This window comes from Uranotaenia lowii, chromosome 3 (genome assembly GCF_029784155.1).
Source record: "Uranotaenia lowii strain MFRU-FL chromosome 3, ASM2978415v1, whole genome shotgun sequence".
Lineage (NCBI taxonomy): Eukaryota > Metazoa > Arthropoda > Insecta > Diptera > Culicidae > Uranotaenia > Uranotaenia lowii.
Genome location: NC_073693.1, coordinates 189,126,210 through 189,150,699, shown reverse-complemented (window position 1 = coordinate 189,150,699; position 24,490 = coordinate 189,126,210). Strand labels below are relative to the sequence as shown.

At 33.6% G+C, this 24,490-nt stretch overlaps 1 protein-coding gene across 7 annotated transcripts in view; it reads left to right on the top strand.

Moving 5' to 3' along the window:
* Window positions 1–24,490, top strand: part of LOC129751075 (uncharacterized) — a 107,907-nt gene that overhangs the window by 54,742 nt on the left and 28,675 nt on the right. The window contains exon 1 of one of the 7 annotated variants that reach the window (XM_055746355.1): window positions 4,955–5,213. The exons of the other annotated variants lie outside the window; for them this stretch is intronic. Within the exon in view, the coding sequence (XP_055602330.1) occupies window positions 5,199–5,213 (15 nt within the window). The 5' untranslated portion in view covers window positions 4,955–5,198. Of the gene's footprint in view, window positions 1–4,954; window positions 5,214–24,490 lie in introns of those variants that run through there. 7 annotated transcript variants of the gene reach the window in all.

The following is a 24,490-nucleotide window of genomic DNA, read 5'->3' as shown; positions in this document are numbered from 1 at the left end:
ATAGAATATGCCCAACAGAACCGATTAGCTTTGCATTCCTCTTAAGGGCAGATTAAAAGCCGGTTTTGGCCTGCAATTCGGCTGGTATACTGCTTGTCAAAAAGTGTCAAAAAAATCCAGTGGGTACAACCAATACAACCCAATGCACAAAAAAAAATCAAAAATATTGTTTATGTTTTGTCTTTTTCCACCCAAGGCTTTTTTTTCTCTCCCATCTCCATTAGCCACTTTTCCAGCTGTTGATTTTTTGCCGAATGGAATATGACCGAAGAATCGAACTCTAGACTACTCTTGGCCTAGCTATTATCAGCGCCTTTGCTTGATGCACCATCTCATCCACGCATCAGTGGAGCTAAATTTCACATATTTAAACTATGGATTCCATTCGATGAATTCCCCAATTATCACTACGCTGATATAGCACAAAAAGGATATTTCGTGATATTTACTAAAACAAACAGAACGGCTGAGTTTGAAAATCTTATATTTATTTTAACAGTTTTTAATAGTTTTTCACAAGGTTTTGTTTGAATTTCTTTTTACTTTGACAATTTTTTTCACACATCTTTTCAAAAGCAAATTTTTCACTAGAAGCAAAAAACTTCCCCCGCTTGGGGCACTTGTACATTGACTCCACCCCGACACGACCGATCGGGTGGTTTCGTTCGGAAATACGGTGCAGGATTTCTTCTGGTGCAGATCCAATGGTTCGTACTCCTGGCTCCAATCTTCGAAGATTTCCGCTGATTCTTCCACTTGGTATGCATGGCGACATTATCCATATCTACGAGAGAAATCCTGTGGTCCAACTTCGTAGATTTGGCGGTTTCTCGTTTTCACTTCTATTTCGAACAACATTCGTCGCCGCGCCGGTGAAATTCGCTTCCGAACCGCAAAAAGGAAACTTAATTGGAGATCATTAAATTTTTTGTTTGAAGTTTTACCCAACATTGTTTACGTTTTTCGAAAATGTCATACGTAAGCCGGTTAATGGCCAGATATTTAACTAACTGAGCTTTGACAGGGCCCATTTGACTTTTAAGCGTCACGAGGCTTATTGGCATATGTAATAATTCTAAACAGCCAATTGGCACTGAAATGCTTTTATGCTGTCCTTACGCGGCTTATATCAGTGCTTATTGGTTTGTTGGGTAGGCTCTTTATGGCATTTTTTGTATTCTACTATAATGCCAACCAAGGGCCATTTATTACGGCTTAATGGTTACTTGGGCGGGCATTAAATTTCAGAATTTTCAACCTAAAATATTCGGGTCAATTTAGGTAAAACCATGAAACTATTCAACAAAATTAAAAAGAAAATAAAAAGATTATTTTTGCATCGAAACACATCAGGAGATTTTGAATCTTATTTTCAAATATTTTTTTTATAAAACTTGCTCAAAAAATCTTTTTTAGCCGTAAATATCAAAAATTATATAAATTCAGTTTGAGTTTTTGTTTGATTTTGCAAACAATGTGAATAAATCCGAACTTTTTTTTAACAAAACTTGGGCATCCTGGCCGGACCAGACTTTTTCAGAATTTTGTATCAAATATCTGGGGAAGTCCGGGTAAAGATTTTGAGAAGATCTGTTATGAATATCCATGAAATAACCGTTTAAAAACAGATAATTAGATAGAACTACAACTCAAGAAATCAATTCCACATTATGGATTCACAAAATTCAAGGTTTATTAATTCTGACTAATTTTACTAAGTAAAGTATATTTTGCATAACTTGTTATGCATTACAAGCTATCAACAAAATAAATCAAAAAAAGACCACTCAAAAATATGAGAAGGGGGAGAGTGTTTTGATCAGCGTTACGCAATTTTTAAAGCGGGGGAGGGGGGGGGGGGGGCTAGTACGTCACAGTGATACGATTTGTGACATACGGGGGGAGGGGATCAAAAAAGGTGCATTGTTTTCGTTACGTAATAAATGGATGCCGCCTTATGCCTCTGCCTTTATTGGCTTTCATAAGTTCTCGAATAATGCAAAAAAACATGTATTAAAGCCTTCCTCCTTCTTCCCGTCTTCTCTCTGAAAGAAATAAATTAAAAAAACATTTGTTCTACCGTTCACATGTGTCTGCCTGGTCTGGTACGCTGTGACACCAATCACAGTAATTTTTGTTTCTATTCAAACTCAATTTAACATATTTTCTGTCCCTAAAGCTGATACATGTAAGAAAAACATAATGATGCTGCATACATTCAGGGGTAAAAACTGCATGCGAAACATACAGCGTAAGGCAGCGCACCTAGCGATTGATTTTGGAAGCCAGTAGTCCCACTTAAGATCAAAAATAGTTACACTAAAGATCATATTTTAATTTTAAAAACCTATGTCAGCATAGATTATTGAGTATTGCAGCAGAAAAGGCGTATTTTTTCAATATACATACTAGTATTATTTCATTTCATAAATTTAAGCAAAAATGACAAAGTTTGCAATGATGAATCTTGAAAACAGGGTTTTTTTCAAAAATTCGACAAGATTTATAAATAACCCTTGCCTAGATATGAACAAAAGTAAATTGTTCAACTCAAGAACAGACCGAATATTCGGCCGAATATTCGTTTGGCCGAATAGTTGAAAACGTCAATATTCGGTACATCTCTATCCTTTATAAACTTTTATTATATCATTATGCTGGAACAAATTTCAAATCCTTCTTTTGTCACTTGGAGTTGGAACATCGCGTGGGGAGCAAGGTTGCCGAAAAAAAATTGTGTGTTTTTTGAGAAAAATAATTCTGACTTTCTGTGATGTTACCCAAAAATTCTGAGATGGATTTCTGTGATGCTATTTCCTTGAATTTATAGAAAATTCATGATAAATTAAGTCTTTTTCACAACTTAGTTGGACAAAATCAATTACCATTACCAATCTTATCATACTTTTCTAATTCAAAGTAAGAAATCTAAATTTGATCTAAAATTTGATCTAAATTAAAAAAATTATGTGAAATCTGTGAAAATTTCAAAATTTCGTGTTCTGTGACACAGATTCTGTGATGAAAAATTGCTCAAAATTCTGTGAAACTACGGATTTCTCTGTGATTTCGGCAACCTTGGTGGGGAGGCGGATAGAATAAAAAATAATGCGAAAAACAAATAAATTGGGATACATTGTACGAAAGCTTGTATGCAACAAAACTGCATACTGTTTCATCGCACAAAACCTATAAGTCAATTAATTTTTTATCTAAAAATTCAAAAATATCAAGAATACCAAAGGTGAAAGAACTCTTATCTTCCAAAATTTGTTTTTTTGGTCTTGTAATCTCTCGGAAATTTGATTTTTTTTTTAAACTTACATATAACACTTCAAACTTTATTTACTCCCCTTCGGGGTTTTTGGAAATTTCGAAGGAAAGAAATTTATATTTGTTTCAGCCATTATATGTTAACTTAATTAAATACCATTTCAAAAATGCAAAAACATTGGAAAACAGTTTTGTCACCACTTTGTATGGAATTGACCCATACAGTGCCTCAAATGCTTCTAGGTTCCGTTTTATAATAGAACAACCATGCAAACCTTTATTATTCTCGATTTTCTAAATGGCGAAGTGAATTTTAATCACAAACCTGCACAATTTTAAGTTGTTTTCCAACGTCCCGTTGAAAAAGTTATTGCATCGTTGCTTTTCGAATGACACCATTTGAACTTTCAAAATACTGACAAAAGAAACTTTACAATGTAAAATATTTTCAACAATCTCTAATACCCAATGTATGATTTTCTCCAGCGTTTGCAATTTGATGAAGTTAGGAAATTTCAATTTTTCATGTTGTTGTTTGATAATTAAGATAAACCGTTTAGATTTTCCCGGAACATTCAGTTTCCCATTTATCTTGAACTGTAGATCTTGAGGTTAGCTTTGGAAGAACGTTCGATGAAGTTTTATTGAAAACTTTTTTGACGGAGTTGGGCTACAATTATTTTAAATGAAAGTCTTTCATAAGACCATTTTCGGTCTTCATTAAAAAAATCAAATATGGTCATATCAATACTTTGTAACGATGCTGTTGTACATTGGATTCATTCCAAGCCAAAACGAAACATTTAAAAAGAAGAGTAGGCCATTTGCGGAATAAAAATAAATCAATTAATATCTTTGTCAATGAGCCATGATTTCCTCCCAGCTATTCCATTCAAATTGCTACCCATCATAAAACCCCACGCGAATGAGTAAAGCGAATGGTTTATAGTAATTCGACTAATGTAAGCTAAACCACGAAACATTCCCAGCTATCATTACGATGGTCAATTAAGAGAACACTGACAAAATGTGTTACCTTAAGTTATTCAATTAGAATTTTATTTCCCAAATTTTAGAGAATAATTTCTTAGCCAAAAAATATTCTGGCATAGTAAAAAAATTGAATACAAATCAATGATATGACATTCAAAACGTTGTGTTTTAGTGTGTTTGTGAAAGAAAAAATTTTAAAGTTCAATTTTCAATTGAACTTTTAAAGTTCTAAGATCGGTTATCTTAACACAAAACGACCTCTGTCGTAACCTGAGAGCGTCGTTCATCGGCTTGATGTGTTAATTCATCGGCTTTCCCAGATATACTACGAGGCGCGAACGTGCCTTGGTTAATTTGCTGATTACTCACTGTGTTGTATACTGTTAACTGGCGTGCTATCAGCTGTCCAATTCATTCTCGTGTGTAGTAGGACTATAGGGAGTGTTGAGCTGATAGGCCATCGTTTGTAAAGATCAAGCGGAGGAAAACACATGTAAACACACGGTTGACAGGAAAAGGCGAAAACAACAACAGCAGAAGCCTCAAACACACTTCGGCGGATGGAATACTACTACCCATCCCGAATGAGAACAATTTAATTGGTCCACCACCAGCAGCAGCAATAGTAACCTACTCTGGAATTTCTCAAAGTTTCTTTCGGGAGCTGAGGCCGATCCTCGTCAGCCACTTCAGTTGATTGGCGAAATACATTGGAGGAGGGTGGCTGGCTGGCCGTTGCAAAAGTCGCGTTATCGGGAACAACGCAGTTTTCCAGTCGGTTCCGAGCTGAGTAGTCGCGATTTCCGAAGCTGTCTGGAACATGTGTGATCCTAGTGCCTAGAATTAATATATTGTTACAATCAATAGATTGTGATTAACTAGCTGCTGCTGCTGTTGAGTGTTACTCCGATAAAGTGTCTTGCGGGTAAAAAATGACCGATAAAGTGGTAAGAGTTTGAATTTAAGATAAAGCAGGGGAAAGCAGAGGGGTGCCCCTTAGTAAGGGTTAACGCATATAAAAAACGGGAATGAGAGAATTATGTCACAGAGTGGTACAGCAATTGGAATAAATTTCATGACCATGATTGATTTCTCTAAAATCTATCGGAAAAGGTACATAAAGTACCAGAAGCAATTTTTGTTTCCAGTCCAAAAAGAGCACCTTTTTTCATTCGCATAATTTCATAAAAATAGAAACATTTGAACTAGGTATAGGGTATCTTAAACCTCTAGTGCTCAACCCTGCATTTAGACGGGTACAATCAAAACCGCATCGAATTATTGAGTTTTCAATTTTTTCGTTAAATTTTTAAAAATATGTTAATCTATCAAACCATGTAACTGAAAACTGTTAGACTACCAGTTGTACAAAGTAACCTCAAAGAGAAGCCTAAAAACATTAGAAAACTGTAAAAGGATCTATTTTTCAAAAAATGATCAATTTGATAGCCTCGTAAAACCTTGGTCAATGTGTTTTTCGATCTAAAAGAGTGATAAACAGTTAAGTAAAAAAGTTACCACCATCCTGGATTGGCTTGTGAGAAAAAATATCCTAAGTTAGGAAGGAAAGATGGAACATAAACCGCGCTTAATGGCGAGGTTGGGAAAGTACGACAACAATTCAAAAAAATATTAACAATATTTACTTTTCATATAAGTTGAAATATCGCAGTTATTTGTGGACCAATTTTAACAGAAAACTTCATGAAATATAGCGATGTATCAGTGTTAATATGTTCCAAAATTTAAGAAAGCTTGGTTGAAGTATGTAGAAATTACAACTAAAAAATACTGAAATTCAAGTTTCTTAGCCCCTGTGCTTATGCAATTTTTGTAAAAATTGTTCATAAAATTTAATCATCTAAGAAGTTTTACGTAAAAAAAGTTGTATGTAATAAAAGAAACTTAGCTTCTGTCAATTTTTTAGCGAAAAAAAGACATTGGGTTCTAGAGGGTTAATGCATCGATATGGTCAAATGTTACAAAAGTTCACTGAAATTGTGTTATTTGCCCCACAAAGACTTAAGGATTCTTAAAATCGCGCTCTTGGAATTTAACAGTGAAACTAATTTAACAAGTATAAACTGGTTGATTAAGAATTTTCCTAAAGTAAAAAACTTTCGGTGATGAATTGACACCATGATCAATTTCTTCTGAACAAAGAATGTGTCATGAAAATGATGAAATTTTTAATTCAGAATGGTGCTTTAAGTATGATGCACTGGAGAATGATGATTTCACAGAAACTTTTCTTAAGCTTTCCACGAAACTGGAAAGAATCTTTTAAAAGTTGGGCTCTGTTGGTTTTTTTTTATTAATATTTTCAAAAATCTAACAATCAATCAAGTTCATAAAGTCATAGACGCGATTTTAGTTTCTCCGGCAAGAACTTTGCTTAAACTTTACTTTTAGTCGTTTTGAATAGAGTGATCGCAGCCATCGAATGTCGTTCTCGGTTCTGCTGTCTTACTTCTTATTTTGGGTTTACCCTAAATAAAGCTGTCAGCAAAACATTTTGAACTTTGTAGTGTCGCCTTTTAGGCGATTCGGTCTTTTAGGAAGCCACATCAATATATGGGGGTCTTTCTCCAAAACAAAAACCTGTTTTCTGTTAGTAAAAATGTAACTTCAAAATCATAAAATATCTATTTTTCCAAGGCTCACAAACAAACTGCTCTCCTGATGATACCAAAAAGTATTTAGAAGCAATAGGGTTGCTAAATGTGAAAGAACTACTTTTTTTCTTTGTATATGCATAGTTATAGTGCTATTTTTACAGTCATTTAGTGATATTTTTTTTATATTTAAAAAATAAGTACATTTTCCAAGACTAAGCCCGTATTGGACAAATAGATAGGAACCCTATCGAATGGTTAATTTTGAAGAAATGGAAATAGTGGGAGGGCCTAAAGGAATGTGTGAAGGTAAAATTTTATTTGTATTTTTTAGCTCGAACTATTCAGCAAATATTTTAATTTTTGCCCCTGAATGTATGCACCATAATTGCTCTACTTTCGATTATATTTTTTTTTAAAGAGGTAAAGCAAGGTAAAATTGATAGCATTTGTAAATATTATGAAGGTGTTTTGTATCCTTTATGATAAAGAAAACTCGTTAAAACCGTCAAAATAGAGACTGATAAATGTCACCCCAAAGCATCAAATTCAAAACAGATAAGAAATTGATTCTTAAATCAAATTTAATGTAGTCTAATAAACTTCTGTAACCATGTTTTACTTTCATAGGATTCCAGAACTGGTTTTAAAATATGAAACATGCCACATTCCCCTTTACAGAAAAAAAAATCGAAAAACTTTGAAAAAAAAGTGATCAATATTACCCCGGATTACGGTACATCACATACCATGCTAAATTTATTTCATTTAGCAATAATGTTCAATTTTTTGAGAAAATCGACTGTCAAGACTAAGACCATATAATCTGGCAAAATACAATATTATAACGGGTGGCAACTAAAATTTGGGAATTTCTCTTTCAAGCTGTGAAATAAAGTCAAGTGTACTAGAAGAAGATTTGATTTACTGGAATTAAAAGTACATTGTTGAAAAGATTAGTGAACAGTTGAAACTGATCCATAATCGGCTGTTCGGCGAAGCTCCCGTTTGGTGTCGGAACAGGAGCGTTGTACGGTCTTCACGTCAACTTTGTGAATATGTGTCATGAATTTTGTGAATATATCTCATGATGGTTGCAGATCTTGGCTTTTCAATTATTTTTGCACACCAACGAACTTAAAGTTCCGAAATAATCTTCGATTGGGCGACACTGAGGCAGATTTGTCGGGCTGTGGTTCTTCGGTACGATTGGGATCGAATGGGTATTCAGTATTCAGGAAGGATTGTGTTTTTTGGCATAATGCGATGACGCTTTATCCGACCAAAACACGTATTGTTCATCCGCATGATGTTTGTGTTTGTGTTTCATCTTGATTGTATCGAATCCTTGGAATAGTATCGATCGTTTCCAGGGATGTGCGAGGGAAATAACTTTCGTCGTCCAAAACAAAACATTTTCCGGAACAATTTTGTATCATCCAGCGGCATTGGGATTTAAGAGTCGAAATCTGATCCTCAGTGTAATCTGAGTGTCTTGTCTTTTTAGACACCTTATTCCGACTTTTTTCACTGTCTTGCCAATGTAGGGGAAAACTGTACATAACGTACCAGTTAAACACTAACGCTATTTTCAGCGCTAAAAATCATGTAAGACCCGAATTGAACGTATGCGACGATTCAGGGATTTCAGACGTAAATTACGAGAAAGTAAAATAACGATCAAAACTCAATTTTAATGATATTTTTGTTTAAAACTCAACAAGCTAGAGAACACACCGTGGGGTAGAACGCCACCGGAAGGGTGGTCAGAAATAGAATAGTTATTATATGGAACAAAATGATTGTTAAATCAAATGTTTAGTAACATGTACACTAGACTGCCCCAAATGACCCGACTTTTGAAAAAGTTATACGCTGCAGGCTAAAATTGATCCTGGGCCTAGTACAAGATCTCATGCCAAATTTGGGCCAGATCGGACCACGGGAAGGGGTCGCTCAACGAGCCTGAAGTTTGTATGGGATTTTGAGACATTTTGTTCGAGAGAAACATGAAAAACCAGTTTTTCGTCAATAAGTTTTGTTTCCTTCGACCGATTTCTTTCAAAAACGGGTTTTCTTAAAGCCTAAATTATGACAGGCATTTCATTCGAAGATTTTATTTCAATTAGAGTTAAGATAAAAAAGTTATTAAGCCTCAAAAATTGGCCAACTTTTTTAAGGGTGATATTCATCAGTGTTCTAATGAGGCGACTAAATGTCCGACCAGAACACTCAATGTGAAATGTTTGCCGTTTCGTCAAATAATGACCGATTTTAAACATTGTTGTTGTGCTCGATTGCAATTTTTGATGTTTTTCAAATATTTGAGTTTGGATGATATTCACTTGATAGTTCGGAAAGAAGTAAGGGCGGAAAAATGCTTGACAATTTAAAAAAAATTGCATAACCACAGGGCCTTAGGAACATGACTGGACGATTTTCGATGCCAATATTTTTTTAATTTCCCATACAACTCTAAATATTGGCATCGAAAATCGTCCAGTCATGTTCCTAAGCCCCTGTGGTTATGCAATTTTTTTTAAATTGTCAAGCATTTTTCCGCCCTTACTTCTTTCCGAACTATCAAGTGAATATCATCCAAACTCAAATATTTGAAAAACATCAAAAATTGCAATCGAGCACAACAACAATGTTTAAAATCGGTCATTATTTGACGAAACGGCATGCATTTCACATTGAGTGTTCTGGTCGGACATTTAGTCGCCTCATTAGAACACTGATGAATATCACCCTTATAAAATTTGGCCAATTTTTGAGGCTTAATAACTTTTTTATCTTAACTCTAATTGAAATAAAATCTTCGAATGAAATGCCTGTCATAATTTAGGCTTTAAGAAAACCCGTTTTTGAAAGAAATCGGTCGAAGGAGACAAAAGTTATTGACGAAAAACTGGTTTTTCATGTTCCTCTCGAACAAAATGTCTCAAAATCCCATACAAACTTCAGGCTCGTTGAGCGACCCCTTCCCGTGGTCCGATCTGGCCCAAATTTGGCATGAGATCTTGTACTAGGCCCAGGATCAATTTTAGCCTGCAGCGTATAACTTTTTCAAAAGTCGGGTCATTTGAGGCAGTCTAATGTACACTTTTTGATATCTTTATAGGTAAAACGCCTTCAAGTAGGCAACAAAACTCAATTTCTTGACTGATATTAAATTAAACTTTTAAAAGGCAGAAATTTGATATAATTATGCATTCTTTTCGTAATTTTGGAGTCAGCAAATAATCATTTCGCTGTGATACCCAGTTATTCTCTAAAGTTAACCGCATTCTAAATTTGAGCGAGAACACGTGGTCTGGTGCGTATTCTTCCCCAATTTGAATATGATTGTTTTAGTTAAAATTTGTGAAAATTAAACGAAATTAAAAAAAATATTATAGTCATCCGAAGGGGCATACGTTTGGAAACGAGAAAAGCTGAAATTTTATTAGTCTGTGCAGTCTGGTTTGCCATAAAACCTTAAAAGTTAATCATGAAAAATTACAAGTTTCATGCAGATTCGATTTATCCTTCTGTTTCTAAGAATTGAATTCGCTTTAATTCGCTAATATGTCTACCTAAGCTAGAGAAGCTTGTTTACCACAACATAAATAAAGAAAAACGCAATTTGAGCCATAATTTGTCGTAGTTTTGAAAAATAATGGCATGCGCCATGTTACCCCACTGGTGCGTCTTGTACAGTTTTCCGCTACTGGTGAGAGAAATTGAACTTTTTGGCGGCATTCCGTTGGGTCAGTAAATTGTTGGTTTAGTTGTTGTTGAAAGCACGAGAAAGAGAACGAAGCTCTTTGGCGTCCATAATTTTCACTGGTTTGCCATTTTTTCTCTGAGCTCATTTATTTTTGAGTATTGGGGCCTCGAAAAAAATCCCAAATTTCAGTTGCCACCCGTTAGAATAATACAAGTAATGTGGGGCTTCGTGGAAACTATGAATCAATCAAATTTGAAGAATTAATTGAACTTATACAGGAAATTTTGGAAATTTTTAGAATGAATCTTGCCAAGTATTGCTGCGAAAATGTGGGGTTTTAACGATTACATCCATTTCCATCCGATTGATTTTTGTAATAACGATTTTTGTTGAAATTTGTTCGTGTTGATAAAATGGGAAAATAATGAAACAAAAACCAATTCAATAATAACTTGTTTAATTTTTTATACAGAGTTCAGTATTTTTATTCATTAATTTTTTGTTGTCTTTCACGGCCTTTGACAAATTAATATCGTACAGACAAATTAAGATATTGAAAATTCTATAGAAATTGCATTTTTCGGTCCAACCCTGAAATATTGTACCTCACGTAACTTTTTATTCCATCAATAGAACTTTTCAAAAACATCAGGCATGCTAGCTTTAGATTTCAACAATTACTCTGCAAAAATTTCACTTATAGGCATTTCATAGTTTCTGAGATATTGAAGTTTGAATGGCAAAAGTCCAAAAAGTCCGATTTTCGTAGAATTACTGTATCTTAGGCCGCACAAATTTTGAAAGCTCAAATTTCGTGAGACAATAGTGTGATAGTTGATATATCTACGCGCGTTTCCAATTAATATACAATTATGAACGATACTGTATATTAAATTGAAAAAAAAGTTTTATTATACAATTTTGAAGATATGTCTAATGGGTTGTAAAATTCGTTTCTTTCATAATTAATTATTCTTACACTTACAACTTCACCTTATTTGTAAAAGTTTTCTTAGAAACAAATGCTGATAGAAAACAATTTATAGGATATTTGGAATCAGCGCCCCCAAATTAGTCAGAATTGATTCCTAAACTCTTTGCAGCTCGGAAAAATGTGAATTTTGTTGATATGATAGCTGCAAAATATTGCTTAAGCAAATCATCAAATTTAAGGATTCCCCAATTTTATTTCTGTACAAATAATCTTACGCTTCAAATATACTATTTCGCTACTCCAAAATTAAGTCAAGGGTTCACAGTCCGGATTCCCTAAATAAACCATCAAAAACAAGTGCCCAATCGGCGACAGATAATCCTTGAAATTATCGAACGCATTGAACAATTATTTCAACAACAACCTTTTTTTCTGTGGAATGCACTGTAACTTACTCAACGATTTTGATACGGCTTCCAAAGGAATGGAAATCCAACTGATAAGATGGTGATGCTTGAATGAGTTCTGTTGTGACAGATACCTATACCTAGTGTATGATAACGCGCTTTTATTATTGAACGCTCTTGAGTTGTCCAATCAAAATTGAAAAACGCCCAATACCTCCTCAATACTCGTGCATCATTGTTGTGCCATTATTATTGCACTTGGGTTGCCAGGCCCGATAGCAGGCGATTAGCAGCATATTAAATTATCATCCAAATGAATCTCCAAGTGGCCCCATCGATGGCATACTTATCACCGGCAAAGCCGTCGTCGTCATCATGTGGTCGACCCTGTTGCTTCGTGTGATATGATTGATGGCCCCTGAAGGTATCATATATCAGGACGTCTATCGGGGAACGAATAATGCCCATGATTATGAGAGCAAAATATCGAGACAAGTTGAGACCTATGGATGTGTTTTGACGTTAGAGAAGCTTTCGCAGGACATTTTCTGCTTCTTGTTATGCAAAATATGCCGAGTGAGTCAGAAGTTGATAGCAAAAAAACTGAAAAATATACTATTGACAATCCGCCAAAGTCGATATTTGTATGTTGATTAAATTTGGAACAGGATAAGCTTGAATAAGTGTATGAAAACTATAGCCATAAGATTTATGGTCAATTTAAAAAAAAACATTTTCGAATGTTTTAGTGCTTATAACAAGTATACAAAGTATCAGAGCTAGTGCATGCTACATGAATATATTCAATTTATTTTTATTCGAGAACTTTGCTCAACCATATATGAATGCCCGATGTCTTTTAAATAGATTTCCGCTATAAAAAGTTAATATTTCTACTAACAAAAACCCACTCATACAAACTCATTTAGCTTAAGTAGTAGGTGTACTGTCGGCAGTAGACAATCAGGCAGACAACTCGGCAACAAAAGTGAAATCAAACGAATGACTTAGGTATAGACGTTACTTCCATCATTTTTGGCACGAGGAATCACTCTGTCACATCTACTTTCTTCAAATTGTACGTTGGTACCTATAGAAAGCGACAGATTGGCAACATTTTTCATCATTCTCGGGTGCAGTCCATCTGTGAAGCTTCACTGGTGGTAGGAAAACGAACGATACGCGATGGTGGCCAACAATTAAATTGTTCCCCATGCGTTGATCAGTTTTAATTGAATTGTGCAACGGCTGTTCTTAAGGTTCTGAAGCGCTTCGTTCGTAGTCTTTGTACTGCCAGAAAAAACTTCAAAGATTAGATTTTGATTATCCAATATTTTTGTTCTTCATTTTTTTCTTATTTTGATTCTATAAGTTCAAAAAGCGGCTCTCTTGAACAATTAAAATGAATTTGAACCTAATAACTAATCCACCACAGCGAACAATCACACATTTGCTCTACCAAGCATTTACAGCCTGCTTCATTTTTTCTCCGTGCAAAAGTATAGGGGAGAGTGGGGTTACTTGATCCCCTTTTCTTATTATCACCATATCTTTTTGGAAAAATTTAGCAACTCGCACTCTTTTACATTTTCTGACAGCGTGTAACTTCAAGTTTCTATGCTCCTAAAATTAGAACGATACTTGAACCCGGAGATGAACTAGAAGCATGTTCTAGGGAGTAAAAAAAATGCGATATTTTTGAAGTTAAGGGAGACTTGATCCTTTATTCAGGAAGCCCTAATCCATGGAAAAAATCAAACAAACCCCAAGATAGATAGTCAATTGACTATTTTGGTCATGTTTGTTCTCATTTCACAATCTATAATTGTCTGAAAAAAAAATCTATAGCTTATTCTCAACCCTTATGACATTGCATACTAACGGGCGCATTTTTTTATAAACAAGAGAAAATCAATCATTTTAGCCCTTTCCTTCAGATAATTGATGGATGAATATTAGCTATTGGATAAATATAAGTAATCTCGTTATCAGCAATGAGCACGATCCATTGAGAAGAAGAATATACCGGGATCATTTGTACCCATATATTAGGGATCAATTGTACCCAAAATCAACATTTTAGAAAACTTTTTCTGAAAAAAGTTGAGAGTTTTCCATCGCTTTGAAAATATTGTATTTTAAAGTTTATTTTACACTCGAAAGATTGATGTATTGGAATAAATATTTTTGTTATAATATTTCCATGTTAGGAACATTTTAAAATGATAAAAAAAGATCTTAAAGTCACATTTTGTGAAATTTTCAAACAAAGTTCAATAACCCAAAAACTTATTTTGTTAAAAATTTTTGAGCTTCAACCATAGCTGTTTTGTTCCATTTGACACATTTTTATAGAACATTTGATCTTTGTACGACATTCCAGTTTGGAGATATAGCTAAGGAATCAGTTATCCCCAGGGATCAAGTATCCTCATTCTCCCCTAAGTTGCTATGGTGTTCAATTCGTGTTTTGTTTTCTTTCGAGTGAAAAAGGACCCGATGCACACAGGAGTATTTCACCCAAAAACCTGGCAAAAACTCAAAATTTAAATTTTATTGGTTACTTTTATGTCAATGTTTATTTGATTCTTGAATAAATTTAGCACCAAGTACCGGTCAGTTTTTTGACATCTGATTTGTTTATAAGCTGTAGCAGCTGTCGAAACTTTACTATTTTTATGAGATAGAATTTTTCTACAAATCGTTGAATCAGCGCGACTACGTCATATCAATGAATAAAACTTTCTTAAGTGACTTAAAATGAAAATTTGAAATGGAAAACTTCAACGGAAGGGTGTTTAATAATTTTATGTATAATAGACAAAATTTGATGACTGTAGAGACAGTACGCAGTGCTTTGAAAATTCTTCTATTTATTTTTTGTTTTAAACGTTGATTTTTTTTTACAAATTAGTGTTTTTGTTTATGTTCCCAGCAAGTCCCGGCAAAATATTCATAATAACTTATAATAACTTCAATAATCATGTGCAAAAGAAAAAACTCGCGCCAACAAATAAAAAAAATCTAAGTTTTTTTTTGAATTTTACAACTTACACTTACAGGGTAGCCTGCCTGTCTTCACGTTACAAAGGACTGAGTAACCTTAACTACTCAAACCCCTGTTGTGTACAAGTTCATTCTTTACCAGCAAACCACAGACCCCCATTACAAGATCAACTTATCTAACCTGAATTATCTATCATGTCATATAACTGTTAGAAAATTTCTAAGAGAAAATTATGACAAATTACAAAAACGGTAAAAAATATTTAAATGATCTATAAAACGTTTGATAAGTCAAAATAAACTTTTTTATTGATTTCAAAACTAAAAAATACTTTTGGCGAACTTTTTCTTCTACGTACTCCTGTGTGCGATGGTTGAAATGTACTAGATTTATTGAGTTTTAAAATTTGAGGAACAAATATATGGAAAACAACTTTTCATATTAAAAAAAAATTCTTATCATTATTAAAGTAAAAATTTAAAAAAGACTTATTAGAGTTGAAATTAAAATTATTTTTTTTAAGAATTTCTTTTAGCAAATGTATAAGCATAGAATTAAAGATTTTCGTAGCGAAAATTTTCCTAATTTTATTAAGAAAAGAGATTTGCAGTTCTTAAAAAAGGATCTACGGGTGAACGATTTAAACTAGGCATTTTTGTCAGAGAATATACTCTTTAGATCATCTGAATTTTCTTCAATTTCCCCCCTTTGGATAACATTTTCAAAAGTTCAAAACACTCTCCTTCAATAAGAATGGAATTGATCCGATATATTGGAAATTAAATTTAAACTAACTGAGATACAAAACTCTTCATGAAAAATATTAATGAATTAATAATTGAAAATTAAATGATTTACGAAAAAAGTCGAAATTTAGTTATTGGTATCGTTACATAATAGCGAAGCGAAGCTTAGGGAATGATGAGCTAGTTGGCGCCAGGAGCTTTTCAAATCAAAATCCTAATAGGGAGAAACTAGCCGAAAACTGATCTTCAGCGGAACTATTTACTTTTCCTAAGATCTAGGCAATGATCATTTATAAATCTTATCGTAATGTTGAAAAAACACTTTTCAAAATCTTTTCTTACAAGCTTTGGCATTTTTGCTAAGATTTATGAAATGAAATAATGTTTCTAATAACATACGCCTTTTCTGCTGCAATTTTCACCAATTAAGGCTGACTTTGAACGTCAATTTATGTAACCCTTGACCGTTATGAACTCATAAAAAGCAATATTCGGGTTTTTGTTACAAGTTTTCCATCAAAATATCAAATAGTTTTTAAAACTTAAATATAATCTTGAGAGGAACTTTGTTTTATCCTGAGCGGAACTACTACATAACATCCTAAATAAACCTCTAGGTGCGTTGGCTTATGTCTCACACACAATTTATTTACCCCTGAATGTATGCAGCATCTTTGTCCTTTTCTTATTATTTCAGCTTTAGAGTCAGAAAAGATGTAAAATTTAGTTCGAATAGAAAAAAATTACTTTAATTGGGGTCACAACGTACCAAGCCAGGCACACAAAAAGTTTAACTTTTAGGTGTACAAGAATTGCTTTTGATTCTTTCTTTCAGAGGGAAAACCGAAAGGAGGAGGAAGGCTTTCATACATATTTTTTTGCATAATTCGAGAACTTATGAAGCCAATGAAGGTAGAGTCATAATTTCAGCATTACAATCAATCTTCATTGCGAACTTTAAGAAGCAGGTTTCTTCAAAAAGTTTGTTCTTGATGTTGAAATTCCAATTGAAAACAATACATATATTAATAAACAAAACTTCAAATTATTTTAACACAATTTTTTTCCAATTTTACCAAGTATAGCAAAGCACACCGGATCAGCTTTTTTATAATACACAACGATTCAATTGGTGGCCTGGTACTGAAACCGATTCCCTTGTGTTTAATGTTTACACTTGAGCTTGAACTCATGGAAATCGGTTTGGGAAATAAATGCGTGCACATTTAAATAATCATTCAAATATAGAATAGAATTGAATTTTTGAGGTAAAAAACTATAACTTGAGCTTAGAGAATCGATTCCTTCAAAATAAGATCCAGCGAATCAGAGTGAAAAATGAATATCTTCTTTTGAAGTAAGAAATAAATTTGAACGGATATCTTTCGAACAACTTTGGCAGACCCATTCATTTTCAATTTATTTGAATCGTTACGTTATGAATTTTTGGAAAATATTCCTTAGTTACGTCCTTTCATTACGGACGGTTACTTTGATCTGTTTTTAAAATCAACAACTATCTTGTTCATAAGAGCAAGTTCACTGGTGTTGGGAGAAAGTGGTAGAAATTTTGACACTTGTAGCACATTTTGAAAACTTTACCATGCACAAATGTTTTTTGGGCGTTGTATTTTTTACAGCACTGTTCCTATTCCAGCCGTATGTGATAGAAATATTGCTATTTTTGCATCACAGCATGGTAGAATACAACACGTGTTGTAGAAACTCTTGAAGGCCACGGATCTTGAAATGTTTTCGCATGGTAAAGTTTTCAAAATGTGCTAAAAGTGTTAAAATTTCTACCACTTTCTCCCAACACCAATGAACTTGCTCTAAATATATCTGATCTTATGCTTAAAATGAACTACAGTGAGCCCAAAAATTGTGCCAACAAATTGTCCGTACACTGGAGTCTGCAGTTTCTTAACATTTCAAAATTTAAAGCCAAATTTCGTTGGATTCTGAGAAAATTATCTGCTTTCAATTTTAAAACAGAGAGAAAAAAGTTATAAGTTATAACTTAAGTCTATGTTCTTTGAAACAATCTAGCAACACTGTGGAGAAAAGTTGAGCTATGTTTAAATGTATTGTTGTAACAAAAAGTGACCTATTGACTTCAGTATCCCAAAATCTATATATGTATATAAAAATGAATTTCTGTCTGTCTGTCTGTCTGTTCCCGATAGACTCGGAAACTACTGAACCGATTTGCGTGAAACTTGGCAGGTGAGAGTATTAGAGACAAAGGAAGGTTCCTATTGTGGTTTGAGACCCCTCCCGCTCTCATGAAGGGGGGGGGGGAGGGGCCTCCCAAACAAAAGACAATTTTTTGCATAACTCGAGAACCAATCAAGCAAATGGTATTATATTTGGCATGGGATAGTATTCGGGAACGAAGAATATTTGTATGAATATTAGGTACCCCTCCCTCCTCTCAGCGGTGTGATAGGAAGGGGGGAGGGGGGCTACCTTACAATTTTTCTTATAACTCGAGAACTCATCAAGATATTGGATCCAAATTTGGCATGGGAAGGTATTTGGATACGAAAAATATTTCTATGATTATTTGAGACCCCTTCCTCTTTCCAGTTGGGAGATATAAAGGGGGGAGGGGACCTCTTTTAAAGTTTTTTACATAACTCAAAAACTAATTAAGCAATTGAAACCAAACTTGGCAAGGGCGGGTATTTGGGAACGTGACATGTTCTAATGATTGTTTGAGACCCCTTTCTACTTCCAGCGGGGAGAAAGGAAAGAGTAGGAAGTTTCATACAATTTTTTATCTGTATAACTTCAGAACTACAACAGCAAATGGAACCAAATTTTTCACGGAACAATATTTGGGTACGAGAAATGCTTCTATGAATATTTGGTATCCTTCACTTCTTCAAAGAGGAGGATGAAAAGAAGGAGGAGAGGTTTCCCTTACAATTTTTAATATAACTAGAGAGTTGATCGAAATTGAACCATATTCGGCATGTGAGAGTATTTGGATACGAGAAATGTTTCTATTTTAAATTGAAGCCCCACCTTTTCAGCGGAAAGATATAAAGGGGGAAACGGGGCTTCCATACAATTTTTTGCATAACTCGAGAATTAATCGAGCAAATGAAACAAAATTTTGCATCAAAAAGTGTTTGAGTACGAAAAATACTTTTATGAATATTAAGTTCTCACCCCTCCATTCAATGGGGAGAACAGAAGGAGGGATGGTACTCTCTTTCAAGTTTATGCACAACTCAAGAATTAACTACGCAAATAAAACCAGATTCGGCATGAAATGGTATTTCAACACGACAATTTTTTCTGTGTGAAACAATTCGTTTCTTGCAGTTGGATGATAGAATTGGGAATATAGGAAGGGAAGAGGAAAGCTTACATTTAACTTTTTTTTTTACAAAATCCGAGAAATGGACAAAACTTAACATGGAAAATCAATTGGGTATGATTCTTTGATCATCTGACACACCATCCTCCTTTCAGTGAGTAGGTACATAGGAGTAGGGAGGTGAGCATAACACAATTTAATTAGCATAAGTTCTCAGTACTTGGTTACGAGATATGTTTCTACGATTGTTATAGACCCTTACGTTTTACAGTGTAGAGAGAGGAAGAAAGGAAGGGGCTCCATATAATTTTTTTGTAAACATTAAAAACTTATCAACCAATGGAATTATATCTGATATAAGAGGATTTTTGGGAACGAAAAAAAATGGGTATGATTATTAAAGATCACGATCTCCATACAGCAAGGGGTGAAGGAAAGGACAGGGGAGGCTCTCTTATCAGTTTTTTAGCATAAATCCAGAACATATCAAGCAAAAACATCCGTATTTTATAAGTTAGATTGACCCTGCTTTTTTAGGGCGAAGCTTAAGGAAACAGATAAAAATTATCAGATCTTTAACACAAATTTATAGATCAAGATTCAAAATATAAGTTTAAGTTATCTTTGTGTTGCAAATCGAAACTCCAGCTGCAGCTCTGATTTGATAGCGGTTGCTTATGAATTACGTTACAATATGATTTCAAATAATCCCAACAAAACAATAAAAATTTAAATAATTCCTAAAAATATCATTTGATATTGAAAGGTGTAGCAAAGCACACCGGGTCAGCTAGTGTTCATATAAATTGATCTACATAGAATAGTTTATCATTAACGAATGTTTTTTTAATTGATAACAAATGCTTTAATTCGCCAGAAATGCAAAAAAGCTTTGCAGTTTTCGCCAAAGTTGTTGCCAGAGATTGTTTTTTTCTAGTTTTGTTGTATTGCATAAGAAGAAAATATTTTAGAAGAACTCAAAAACGACTTTCTCCATACGAAATATTGCTCACAAAAAACTGCAAACCAGAACCCTTAAACTTGAACCTTATTTGAAAAATAATAACAAATTCACTTGTTTGTTTTGGGGGTTAAACACCCCCCATGAAGGTCCAAAAATGCATTTTTTTTTACTAAGCATATAATTTGACATTTCAAATCAAATTTTGATGAACAAAAGTGTAACAATCTCAACTCCGAAACCTCGAAATCTCATTCCAGGACCACAATTCTACAACAGTTTTTCAAAAATTTTCTCACTTGTTGATAGTAATTGAGTCCCAAATATTGAATCCCAATAAAATTAGACTTAGCCTACCAGATTATCCGGATTTTAACCAGATTTTCTCATTCTATTTATTTGCAAAATCGTACGAAAATTTCTGTTGAGTCCTTAAAATTATGTATCTAGCATCCAAATCATTTTTTTAAACCAATTTTATCAAAATAAACATAAACAAATTTTTGGTAGACCTAATATGATTCTAAATCGGCTGATGTGTTTCGATAAAATTAAAACAGTTTTCCACGTGTTTTTCCATCTTGATTACAATAAAATAATTCCAAAATTTGCCTGCATATTGGCTGGATTTTGGGGAAAATTTAATAATTCGCCAGGTTTTAAGATAAAATTGCCTGGATTTTCCCAGCCCGGAAACACGTGAAAAAATATCTATTAAGTATCCAGTTTATTGTTCTTGTTTATAAGTTTGGATCAGTTTCGATATTCAAAACTCAAACCAAAGATTTGGATCGGAAATTTATTCCTCAATTTATATGCGGAGATGAAACATAAGAAAATTCATGAGTCCAGAATTGAAAAATGTGAAAAAATGTCATCATTTACAAGTTTATTTTAATTTACAAGTTCAATTACGAATTATTAATAGAAAAAAAAAATCATATTGAAAACCATAAATTCAGAATCAAATAAGAAATTTCTAGTTAAGGATTCTGATACAAATTTCGCTTTTTGGTTTTAAATTCATAGGATTTCTCATCTAGAAATAAGATTAAAGTTTTGAATATAGGTTCAAAATGCAGAATTCAGACTTGGAACAAAAATTCAAGATTGGCATTCGATTTAGCTCAAATTTAAGTTTTATAATCAATATTAAAAAAGCAATGTAAGAATTTTATTAAGGATTTCAATTGGAGGAAATTATTAAATTTAAAATTAAATTAAATTAACATTTTGAATTTAATCAAAATTAGTTTAGAAACACAAACTTGGTGAAAATCACCTATGAAAGATTTTTTTTTCTTTTTCTCGGGATTTTCATCCCGAAGGATGATTCATCCCTCAGACCTATGAAAGATAAGATCTAGATTCATTGCAAAGAGTTTCTATTTTGAAAAATCTAGATTTTGATTTTGGAAACTTTAATCACAGGATTTAAATTACCAAATATGAAATAATAAATGATAATTTTGAACTTGTTTTTAATCTTCAGATTTAAATTTCTGCTGGAAATTCTATTTAACATTATTCACATATATTTCAGATTCAACATCAAAGATTATTACTAAAATTTTAAATTTTAATGAAGTTTACAAGAGTAGAAAATAAATCTTATTTTACTTTTATTTCAGAATATTTTATACATTTTCACCCATGCTTACAATCGTTATGCTCGTGGCTCGAAAAAATTAGCTTGCTAATTAAAATGAGTAAAAAAAGTTTCTTTGTAAATGAAGCGTTCAAAATCCTTTACTATGTTTCGATTATAGTCGTTTCTATATCATTGTATCATTTGCGACTTTTATCAACGATGCAGTTGGCACACCTGTCATTAATAAACTTTCCTGGAGGCAACTGACATATTTTTTAAAGCTTCATGAAAATAAAATTGGTAACTCCTAGGACTCGTTTTCAAAAATAAATTACTTTTAAAGCAAAATAACTTCAATCCGAACGATTTATACTTAGTAAATATACATTTCTTTCACTTGTAGGGGAGATGAGGGCATAATGGCCACCTTAAGGAAAACGCTTATTTAACCATAGAGAACAGCTGTAATATGTGAATTACATCATTGTTTCGTGTTCAGACACTCAAATAGTCTGTGGCCTAATTGGATGAAACTTGAAAAAGTAGATAAAAACGTTTAAAAATGCATTATAAAAATTTTAGCCGAAAGCTGAAAACCAGTCACTGTGAAGGCATAATGAGAAACCCCCCTAGGCAGTATGAGCACCATTAATGAAGGCATAATGAGCGTTTTCTGCCGGGGAATCTAGTAGCGAATTCGACTCGATGAAGTCAACTGAGTAATAGAGCTACAGCTTAACCTGTATCGTCTGACGATTTGGCCTATTGGTTGGATGTCGGAGAGGTAATCAGTAGGCTCGAGTTTGATTCCTGGTCGAGGTGATTTTTTTTTCATTTATCATTCATGATCATGATTGCACTAAAAGGCGTAGATTCATCAAAGAAAGCAATAACAAAATAATCTATGTCTGTTTGTAGAATTCAAAGAATAAACATATGCTCATAAATTATGTTTCTGGTGTTTTGTTTGACGGATGATGCTTTGGTGCTATTAGCCGTCTAATGTAACAATAAAAAAAAATCAATCATAAATGGTATGTGCAAAAAAAATCCCCTCGAACAGGAATCGAACTCGAATCTACTGATTACCTCTCCGACACCTTACCAATAGGCCAAATCGACAGTTGACTTCATCGAGTTGAATTCGCTGCTAGATTATACGGCAGAAAATGCTCATTATGCCTTTATTGATAGTGCTCTGTTCGCCTCTAGTGAACAAATTAAAGTTAAAAAGCGTTTTAAAATTGATTAAAGTGAAAAATAAAAAAAAATTATGATGTTGAAAATTGAGAAACAATGCGTACATTTTAGATCAAGATGATTTAAAGGTCAAGGCTTATTTGGTGGTGCTCAAAAATTATAATATTTTCGTCACTTGTGAACCTAGCTGGTTATTATTTAATATTTCTGTTAATATCAAAAGGATATTTCTTTTTTGGTGAAAAATTAATACTATAGGTAGTACGAAACAAGTCCTTATGAAAATTTGTTTAAGAAAATACGTACTTATGTAGAAAAAAGGAGTGCTCATTATGCCCTGGGTGCTCGTTATGCCCTTATCTCCCCTACATGCATTATTTAAGCAAAACTGTTCTACGAACAAATTTTTCATCAAAATATCCCCCCCCCCCCCCCCATGAGTTGGTTCTTTCTACGGCCCTGCTGTGGACATCAAGTTTTTAGAAGCCATTGAAGTTGGAAAGTGTTGCATGATGCCTCAGTTGACGGTACTTAAAAATTCTGTAAAAAATCATGGATGAGTTTTGAACCACTTACAGTTGCATTAAAAAAAGAATGGAACTGCGTAGAGCCGCGCACAAACTTCCAACTTTGACAGGCTTCCATTTCTCTGACATTTCTCCATCTCTCTTCTTTTTTCACGAAACTTTCACACAAGCTAGTTTAACTTATCAATTGTTACATCATTGAGTTTTGAACATTCTGCGAGCACTATGAATAGAGATACAGTTTTATTAGTAGAAGTAGTGAAAATTGAAATTGCCTCACACAATAAGTTGCAATTTTGTCACATTTCATGGTTTTATCTCAAAATTGTGTGATATTATGTAAAAAAAATACATTCTAGTATCTGGCCAAATTTCATGAAAATCGATTAATGTATTAAAAAATTCAAGCGGTTTTCTACAAAACGGATTATTAATTGATATTTATACTTCAGAACACCATTTCATTGTTTTTCAAACGGTTTCATTGTGCGTTTCATTGTGAATCAAAACTATCAAAAAGTCTGAAATATAAAACACTTCACTGGTCAGACTGGAATTTTCTAGTGACAAAGGACCCACATGACAAATATTAGATTTATGAGACATTTCTTCAATACTAGACCTACACGTTCTATTTTCGGCAACCGCAAATTACCCGATGCGTCATCTTGGTGGTTTTGGGAAAATGATTTTAATTGTCACATGACCTATATCTCGTCAATCCGAAAACGAATTGGAAAAAAAAACAGAAACGTGTGTGGTACGCTGAGCCTAGAAGAGATTTTTTCAGCACAGTGGAATGTTAGTGGGTAGCTTCACTTGTTTCAATTTGGCTTTTAAGCGTAAAATATTTGTTGCGGATTGTGTAAAAGGTCTTTTGAAACTTTTAGAATTAGACATTTAAGCTAAGCAACAACTCCAAAACAAGCTTTCTTAGCAATTCCCTTAAAAGAGCGATGAGATGTTAGTGCTCAGTGAAATGTCCGTCTCGGGCGTTTGAAAGTGATAAATAAATTTAAACTTACGACTTGTTGACACTCAAATTCATTAAGGCTGATTATATCAATTTGTGTACCGACTGTCTGTTCTGCTTCGTTTAACTTCCCCTCCGAACCGAACTAAGCATGTTCGGTAATTCGAGTCCAGAGGCAGGCGAGGGAGGTCTACAGATTAGTTTATGCCATGCTATGCAGAGT